Source organism: Hypomesus transpacificus, chromosome 2 (assembly GCF_021917145.1).
Source record: "Hypomesus transpacificus isolate Combined female chromosome 2, fHypTra1, whole genome shotgun sequence".
Taxonomy (NCBI): domain Eukaryota; kingdom Metazoa; phylum Chordata; class Actinopteri; order Osmeriformes; family Osmeridae; genus Hypomesus; species Hypomesus transpacificus.
Genome location: NC_061061.1, coordinates 5,969,754 through 5,979,429, shown reverse-complemented (window position 1 = coordinate 5,979,429; position 9,676 = coordinate 5,969,754). Strand labels below are relative to the sequence as shown.

At 44.2% G+C, this 9,676-nt stretch overlaps 1 protein-coding gene across 2 annotated transcripts in view; it reads right to left on the bottom strand.

The window, feature by feature from the left end:
• Nucleotides 1–343: 343 nt before the first annotated feature.
• Nucleotides 344–9,676, bottom strand: part of LOC124480088 (exostosin-1a-like) — an 89,661-nt gene continuing 80,328 nt past the window's right edge. Inside the window, exons 10-11 of one of the 2 annotated variants that reach the window (XM_047039161.1) lie at nucleotides 3,173–3,344; nucleotides 344–2,614 (exon numbers count right to left, since the gene is read on the bottom strand). In XM_047039161.1, the coding sequence (XP_046895117.1) occupies nucleotides 2,429–2,614; nucleotides 3,173–3,344 (358 nt within the window). In that variant the 3' untranslated portion in view covers nucleotides 344–2,428. The remainder of the gene's footprint in view (nucleotides 2,615–3,172; nucleotides 3,345–9,676) is intronic. The other variant, XM_047039177.1, reaches the window with a different exon arrangement.

The following is a 9,676-nucleotide window of genomic DNA, read 5'->3' as shown; positions in this document are numbered from 1 at the left end:
TTAAGTCTCACAAGCCCCCAAATGTTCCTATAAAGGCAGGAATATCATTTACAGTTGTCAGAGCAGTCCAGTGTTAAACAAGTTAAACTATAAAACTGTTATGTGTTATTGGACTTCAAAAATCAAATCAAAAAAGGAATACCACCCATGACAATTGGGACTTGTTTTTTGATCAAGGCATATATCCCAAGTGACTCTAAAGGCACATTAATATTATTAAAAAACAATAGAGAGGGAAAACAAAAAGCAGTCCTAGAAAATCTAGAATGTCCCTCCAATTATACCCAATCAGCCAACCACATATTGCACCAGAATAAAACGCAAAGTCGGTAACTGTGTCTGACCGTTCACACTATTCCTCCACTCTGTGTTCAGTACAGATGTGTGGTTGTGTGTGTAGTTGTAATAATACTGACTGCTCCTCGGATATCCTTTTGCCTATGTACAATCAAACTACAGAGAAAAGACTAACTCACTAATCAAACATTGTAACATTGTAACATCATGAATGGATATAAATGGAAATGCGTAGCATTATTCATTGAGGATGTGAAATCAAGAATGGAAACCAAGATACATGAATGAACCCTCAGCCCAAATAAGAAGCGGAATTTGTTAACTTTTTGTCTTACAGTAATTATTAAGAATAATTATTATTACAGTATGTTAAAACAAGTCTGATGATGGACGACAAAGTAAAAGAACCAATAGTTAGTTACTGAATTCATAGTGGTGCTGTATTTGAAGTTGAAGAATAATTTCAGAAGAAAATGAGATGATTCCAAAAGCATATACACATTTCAGTTCCATCAAACTAAACATTCCAAAGACTTTATAGTATATTTCAAGACCAAAGGAGAGGCATACTTTAAGGTTGATCAAAATTAAAACCTATATTCTTTAATTTCACTAAAAGATAGGAAAGCCATTCGTTTGACACTTGTTCATTGTGGAAGTGAAGATTAATCAGGGCTTTTCAGCAGATGAAATCTGAAGGACTCAGGAAGTAGCTGGTACCACCCATGTTTCCAGGTTACCATCGTTTTGGTTCCTCACAAAACTTAGGTTGACTTTACTTCATACAAGGCATATTGTACAGTTCTCCCGTCCTCAGGTCAGCAAACATTCAAGTATGGAATAAAACAGAGGAAATAGAAGTTGTTGATAATGGACTATTATTTCTAAGTTCGTAAAACAGAAAATACATAGGAAGATTTAGGGAATGTGTGTGCTGTTTCACCATTCTTCATTTTACTCTGTTTTTTATCTCATCGGCTTTGAGGCTTGTGCACTTTCAGGGTTCTCAATCAATATCAAATAAACATGGAAATTATCTTTAAGCATATTGGTGGATCCAGTATTAACAGACCAAAATTCAGTGATGCTCTGCATAGACTTAGTGTCACACAAATTCTGTAATAAAATAATTCACAAACCATGTGAAGCAGACAGATTCGTTTGACATTAGGGAACAGGATGGTGAGGTGGCATTCATATGTGTGTTGCTAGGTAATCCCTGGCCCAGACAAAAGGAGCGCCATCTTAGATAATTTACTACATCTGGAAAGTAATTGCTGTCTTTCACTGGTGAAAAGTAGGAGAAAAATTGAACTGATACAAAGAAAAATACTTTGTAGAACAGTACAAATATATAATAACCCCCATAATACCCCCCCCCCCCAAAACACACACACACAAATCATTTCACCAAATGGAAAAGAAGCAGCATGATCAAGGTGCTAGTTCATTCACACTTAGCCCCCCCTCAGACTGAAGAGATAACTACACTCAAACTCGAGGCACTGTGAAACATATCTTAGTTCTGTGTATACATCCCAGCCTTGTAGCTGATTACAGATCCAATGCTTTAAGACATTAGAGAGCAGTGTTGATGGCCATTGTATAAAAATAGCCTAAAGAGATCAAAATAGTGTTATCAGACTCAGCAAATCTCTCTTGATTGCAATTGTGCATAGTGTGTACTTAGGGCCTGCAACTGTCCATCGTGATCAATAGACCAGGCTTGCCCAAAAAGAGACCCACGTAGCATTTACACAGATGCCTCATCTGTCAACTGTCTCTGCAGTAGACATGCCCAGATGACTGTGGTCAGATGAAGCTATGGTTCTGTGTGTGTACACACCCCTTCTCACACAACCTGTTTCCTGATGCTCCCTGCTGACGCTGGCAACATTGGCATATGGAGGGTAGAATGGAAGACAAAATAGAGGTGTGGAAAAGTATGTTTCTCTATCCACAACCCCTATCAAATCCTTCCCTTCTCTTTTCTCTGGTTTGACTTCATCCAGTCTTCTCTGAAATAGTCACACAACATATTCTACCAAGACTCAGCCTTCTGGGCAGGGTCACCTGGGCTTCAGTCCACCAACCCCCCGTTTGGCCTCTTTGGACTGGGGGCTCAGGCAGGCTATAGCCGCTCGATGTCGCGGTACTTCTTCCTCAATATGGACACCTGGTCCTTGAACAGCACCGGGTCCAGTCTCATGCGGGAGTGGACCAGGGGCATGGTGCCAAACCAGCTGGCAAACTTGTTCATGCAGGTTTGCCGCTGGGCAAAGTGGTCTGGGTCAGCCCACCGAGAGGAACGCGACGACTGTGAGGATAGAAAGAGGATGAGAGAGAGATAGATAGATGAGAGACAGAGAGAAGATGAGAGAGAGAGAGAGAGAGAGAGAGAGAGAGAGAGAGAGAGAGAGAGAGAGAGAGAGAGAGAGAGAGAGAGAGAGAGAGAGAGAGAGAGAGAGAGAGAGAGAGAGAGAGAGAGAGAGAGAGAAAGAGAGAGGGAGGAGATGAGAGAAAATTGAAGAAAAAAATGTACTCCAGGATAAAGATGTCTTGCTGTGTCTAATGGTGAGTTAATAGGGGGGGGGAAACCAACTCAGTGGCAGTGAGAATAACAGGGTCTACGTAGGAGTGTAGCATTGTTCAGTTCTTTAACAATGGAGCCATCACAATAAAAAACTATAGGCCTAGGTGATTTTCTTGTACACTAAAGTAAACATAAAGTAGTAAATAACAAAACAGTAAACAATAAAGTAGCAAGACCGACTGTGTGTGTCTTTCATGCGTTTATGGAGGAGTTTGTGGCGCTACTTGACATGTTCTGCTTAGACAGTCTGTAAACTAGAGGGTGCGCTTCTCCTACCCTCACCTGTCCCATCATTGTCTCTTTGTACTGCTTCTTCTGTGTCACTTTGATGGGTGGTAGCTTGGTGACTGCCGACACCAGGAAGTTCATGAGGATGTCCTCACAGTTGGATAGCTGGTCTACCATGCCCTTCAGACTAGTAGGTAGGTAGTGGGTATACAAGTGATTGTAATATCTAGAGGAGAGAGGCCACCAGTCAAACTCACAATCCTCTGTTAGCTTAGGAGAGGTCCATATTAAATACGGTGTAAAACGCAGCACAAATATGCATCAAAAATATGTAAAGAACATTTTTGGAAACAGTCAGAGATGAAGAAACAATGAACCCAAAATATCCTTAGCTCTTGTCATCCCCATGTGAAAACAGGTCCATGAACTGGTTCATCAATAACAAGAAACAAGCACCAGTGCAACAACCGGGTATGTTCAGTAAAATCACTACAAGGGTTGCCTGCAGTAGCGGACTGGCCATAGGGAGCACCGGGGGAATTCCTGGTGGGCCGAAACACTTCTGGGCCGCTTGCCTTATAATTTTTATAATAATAAATCATAAAAATGTCGGCAGAAGATTGAGCAACACGGTCGTCTGGCCCCCCTTTCCCCCAGGCCGGTTGGTCTATTCCAAATGAACGTCTATGCAGCCCTTAGCCTCGCCTCCTTTGTCTCGCTTACACACGATAGTGACACTGACAGATCGAAAGCTAGCTAGCGACTATATAACGATGGAAAACCAGGCTAAGAAACGTAAGGGTGGGAATGAAAAATTAAGAGACAAAAAGACATCACCTTCACTAGACAACATTTTACCAATTGAAAAACGGCTATGTTTATTTTAAAGCTCAAATAAAGGCCAAGAAACTTCGCTTGCGTGATGCGCACGATCGCATTTAGTCTGGAACTCCGTAACTAGCATCACATCAAACACAGAAAGTGCATGCATTGGCAGGGCAGCTGTGGTGGCGTATACGGTGGCCGGTTCTGGTGGGCCGGTCTGGATCAAAGTCCTGGGCCTAGTTTTGTAAAGCTCTCTCTTGGAAGTCGCTTTGGATAAAAGCGTCTGCTAAATGAATAAATGTAAATGTAGTTTTACTCCCAGTCCGTCCCTGGTTGCCTGAAGAATATGCTCAACTTGTAAAGAGTGAACCTTAGACAAGAGTTGACAAATACATAAAGATGAACCTATACCAAATTAGTGGAAAGAGGAAACAGTGAAGAAAAGGTAAATTAACATGTACATTTAAATGTTTAAGAAGAAATTGGCAGGGTTCTCCTAATTTATGGTGGTATTGACACAATTTGTGTAAATAAAGTCAACAAATCAAATCAATTATACGACATGTCCTACACACAAACAGAACCATGGTTACTGGTAGTGTATAGAACGAATGTTGTGATTGGAGTTAGTGTATAGTCTACCTGCGGGAGTCCACCGAGGAAGGCCGACGGGGCCGGATCACCACTTCTGATAAGCATCACCCTATTTATATTCTATTCTACCAAGAAAATATTCATAGCTAGCATGTGTTTCCTTAGAATTCCTGTTCATTACACTACCCGTAGACATAGATATATCACAAAGTATATACGCTCAACTTCTAACCTTCACTACCTATCCAGATCTTCTCCACCTGTCCTCTCTCTTTCCGTAGGGCTCTGGAACTGCCAGTCTGCTGTGAACAAGGCAGACTTCATCCCGGCGTTTGCATCCCAGGCTTCTCTTCATGCCCTTGCACTGACAGAGACATGGATCCGCCAAGAGAAAACTGCAACTTCAGCTGCTCTCTCCGTCAACCACTCCTTCACTCACATACCCCGCTCAACCGGGTGGGGTGGTGTGACAGGCTTGCTTCTTTCCCCACATATTAAATACACATCCACACCACTCTCTGTTACTGCCAAATCATTTGAACACCATTATGTGATGCTAACTGATCCTTTCAAAGCATGCTTAATTGTTGTTTATCGCCCACCAAGACCACTAGCCGACTTTGTGGAGGAGCTGGACATGCTCCTCAGCGTCCTCCCGGATGATGGAACCCCGCTAATAATCCTTGGGGACTTCAACATCCACCTCCAAGGCACGCAGGTCGTCAACTTCTTGTCTCTCCTGACCTCCTTCGACCTGACGCTACTGAGCACACCGGTGACCCACAAGGCAGGCAAACAGCTAGACCTCACCTGACACGTAACTGTATCACTGACTTAACCTCTGTAACCCAACTGCACATTTCTGATCACTACTTTATCCAATTCTCTGTCTCTCTCTCTCTCCAACTCCTCCTACCTCCCCTCCCCTCGTAACTTTCCAGCGCAACCTCTGCTCCCTATCCCCCTCCCATTACTCCTCTATTGTAACAGCCTCCCTCCCATTGACGAGTTCTCGTCCCACCCCACTAACACTGCCACCGACACCCTGTTAACAACTTCACTGCACAACTGCATCACGTGACTCTCTCTGTCCCCTGTCACCCAGGCCTGCACGATCTTATCCCTCTTGCCCGTGGCTTACGGATGTTATTTGTGAAGGACGGTCCACCCTTCGGGCAGCTGAGAGGAGATGGCACAAGTCCAAAGATGGTCTGGACCTTGATAAATACCACTCCCTCCTTAAACCCTTCTCTTCTCGCATAAAACCCACTACTTTCTGAACAAAATTAGCTATGCTTCAAACCCCCACAAACCTTTCTCTACCTTCGCCACCCTTCTTAACCCACCTCCCCCAACCCCCCCTTACACCCTGACAGCAGACGACTTTCTCCTCCTTCTTTGAGCAAAAAGTTGCGGACATTAGCAGTCGGTTCCCTAAACCCACCTTTCCTACCCTCTCACCCTCCATGACTAAATGCAGTGTTTCCTCTAGGATTTTTTTTTGCAGTGGGGGCAAGTCTGTCCGACCCCCTCCCCCCCTCCGACACAAAGTGCTAACCCTATATTTCGGAGCAGGTTAATGTAATAGTATAATAGCTAATGTAATATTGCACATACTTCGTCTTATTTCCCTAAAGATAAAAAGTTAAGCTACTTAAAGACACCTTACACTCATGAAGTATGTTCTAAATGGCATAAATGCTGCCAATTAATAATTGACGTAACAACTTATTGTAAATGGTCAGTAGCCGTGGGTCATTTGGTACCAGGCTGCACAGAAAAAACAGTAACATTATTTCTTTTTAATTGATTATCAGAGTCTGAAAGACGATTTATTCTGAAAAAATGACCGGATTCTCTCCTTCTCTGCGGGCCTTTCCCCCTGAGCAAAAAATCTCTGCAAAGACGTTTGACACACTCTTGACACATGACACGTACCACTCAATGAAGCCTGTATGAGACAACAACTCAGCCGGTGTTTTGGATGAAGGCTGAATATCCTGAGATCGCCACGAAACCACTGAAAACCCTGCTTCCATTTCCAACATCCTTTGTAAAACAGGATTTTCTGCCGTGACAGCAATCAAACAAAATCACGGAATAAACTGGGTATAAGGAACGCACTTCGGGTGTCACTGTCGTCTCGTTTACACACAAAAGTGGGACTGAGAGATGGAACGCATGACTAGCTAGTAACAATATAACGATGGAAAACCAGGCTAAGAAACGTAAAGATGGGGCTGAAAGATTAAGAGACAAAAATACATTCATTAGACAAGGTTTTACCAATTGAAAAACGGCTTAGTTTATTTTTCATAAAGCTCCAAAAACGATTTTTCGCTCAAATCAGCGAGCTCGCATTAGATATGAAAGTCGCTATGTGATCTAAGATCACATCAAACCCAGAATGTGCATGCATTAGTAGGGCAGCTGTGGTGGCGGGGGCCGGTTATGGTGGGCCAGTTTGGATCAAAGGCCATGGCTTATCTTTCCTTCCATGCCGTCCCTGCCGGTCTGTGAAAATATCTTGCATGAATAGTCCAATGCATGCAATGTCCGAATTATCAACCGACTCGGATCGAGTTATCTCGGGGTGTCGATCGGATCCTAGTCGGACCGCAATTATTCGAACAAAGGTGTTTACAAGAAAGGGATCATTATATTTCAGTCCAAATAAGCCAGTAATTCTAATCGATGTAACCACGGTGACTGTCTGCTTCATTTGATCTTGATAGGCTAAGCATTCTGTTGTAAATAATAACAACATACCCACTATTTATTAATTAAAACTACTTGAGCATAATAATGCACCTAAAATACAAACGTGAACAAGGGCAGAAATCGCAATTGAATCGACATGTGCAATTTCGCTAGCAAGTGAAGGATACAAACAACGAAAATCACCAGTTAACTGAAACTGTATTTGCAAGAACCATCTGACTGTGGGGGTCAGATGGCTGAGCGGTTAGGGAGTCGGGCTATTAATCAGAAAGTTGTTGGTTCGATTCCCGGCCGTGCCAAATGACGTTGTGTCCTTGGGCAAGGCACTTACCCCTACTTGCCTCGGGGAGAATGTCCCTGTACTTACTGTAAGTCGCTCTGGATAAGAGCGTCTGCTAAATGACTAAATGTAAATGTAAGAACTATAGACTAATACAATAACAGGCTTAAATGAACAGACAACATAAGTTATACAACTTACAGTTCTCAAGGACGCACTCAAGCAATCTCTACTGCACTGTGAAGCGCATGTTCGTGCTATTCTCCGATATGCACTCGTAGACTGCCTAAAATTGGATCTCATCGTACCTGTCGGGATCCTACCAGGTCTCCTGGGGAGTCAAACTGTCAGGCCCTCGCTCTCCACTGGTGTCCCACAGGGCTCCGTCCTTGGACCCCTGCTCTTCTCTCTGTACATCACCTCACTTGGACCAATCATCACCTACCATGGCTTCTCCTACCACTGATACGCTGACGACACGCAGCTGTACCTGTCGTTCCCCCCGACCGATCCGGGGATCTCAGCTAGGATTGAGGCCTGCCTCACAGACACCTCTGCCTGGATGATCGAGCACCACCTCCAGCTGAACCTCACCAAAACATAACTTCTCATCATCCTGGCTAAACCTTCCATCTCCCACGATCTCTCAATCACTCTGGGATCTGCGACGGTGACCCCTTCATCCTCTGCCAGGAACCTTACCATGGATGACGAGCTCTCCCTCACAGCCCACATTGCTGCAGTCTCCCGGTCATGTAGATTCACCCTCTACAACATCCGAAAGATCAGGAGATGCCTGTCTGAGCACTCCATCCAGCTGCTAGTCCAAGCACTTGTCCTCTCCAAGTTGGACTACTGCAACTCGCTGCTCGCCAGTCTCCCAGCATGCGCAACTCGCCCTATTCAGAGGATTCAGAACGCAGCAGCCCGCCTGGTCTACAATCTACCCAGACGCTCCCATGTTACCCCGCTCCTCATCTCCCTCCACTGGCTACCCATCACGGCCGCATCAGATTCAAGACCCTGGTACTAACCTTCCGAGCAGTGAACGGGACTGCACCCGACTACATCAAGTCTCTCCTGCAGCCTTACACCCCCACCGGCCACCCACGGTGTTCTTCAGACAACAGCCTGGTGGTCCCACCGCTCAAGTTCACCCGGTCCCAACACAAGCCCTTCTCCTGTCTGGCCCCCCAGTGAAGGAATCAACTCCCCACCTCCATCAGAGACACTGACTGTCTCCCCACCTTCAAAAAAAGCCTCAATACGCACTTGTTCCGGAAAGTACAACGGTACTTAGGAATGGTTTGCTGGTCCCAATGTTAGTTTCCTCAAGGATCACAATGACTCTTTCTCAGAGACTTGTTGCTCTTGTTGGTTAGTGGTAACTGATTTAACTCCCCTCACTCATCTCTTCCTCTCACATCCCCTCCTCACTTCTCCTTTCCTCCTCTGCCCGCCCCTTGTTTGCATTTAATTCTTCACAGAGATCCCAAAGATATTTGAAGGATTTCACTGAGAGGGGAAATCAATTCTGGGTTTGATTGCACACATTGACAGTTTAGCCATGTGGCCACATGGGAACACAGCCTTCCAGGGTACAGCCAGATACAGGGGCGCCGTTAGACCCTTTTTACTGGGGAACGTGCCCCAGAATAACTATGCTGTGCCCCAGAGAAATCTAAATTAGAGTTTTAACAATTTACTTTATTAGTCAATGCATACATTTAGATTAATAATCCCGGAAAAAATAAACGCAGTATCCCATTCAACGCTTGTAAACAGGATTTGCACTCAAATGAATGCAAAAAAAATTATCAATACTTAATGCACTGGCATAAACTATTGATGTCACTGCCAAAGCTGATATAAAACTTGCATCCCTGAACTGTGTATAGTGGGTTAAGCAAGGGGGGTTTCTATAGCCTAATAGTGCATTGTGCGCAGCAAGCTTGAATTAATAAAAGGGATATGAATAGGGGCCTGTGCCCCAGTAGAGTTTTATGTCTAACAATGCCCCTGGCCAGATCTCATTATAAATAGTGCACAGTGACCATGATGCAGTCAGTGATTAAGATGTCAGTGAAACACACAAATATAGATTACTTGAACTATAGATATAGTGCATAGTGCCCATG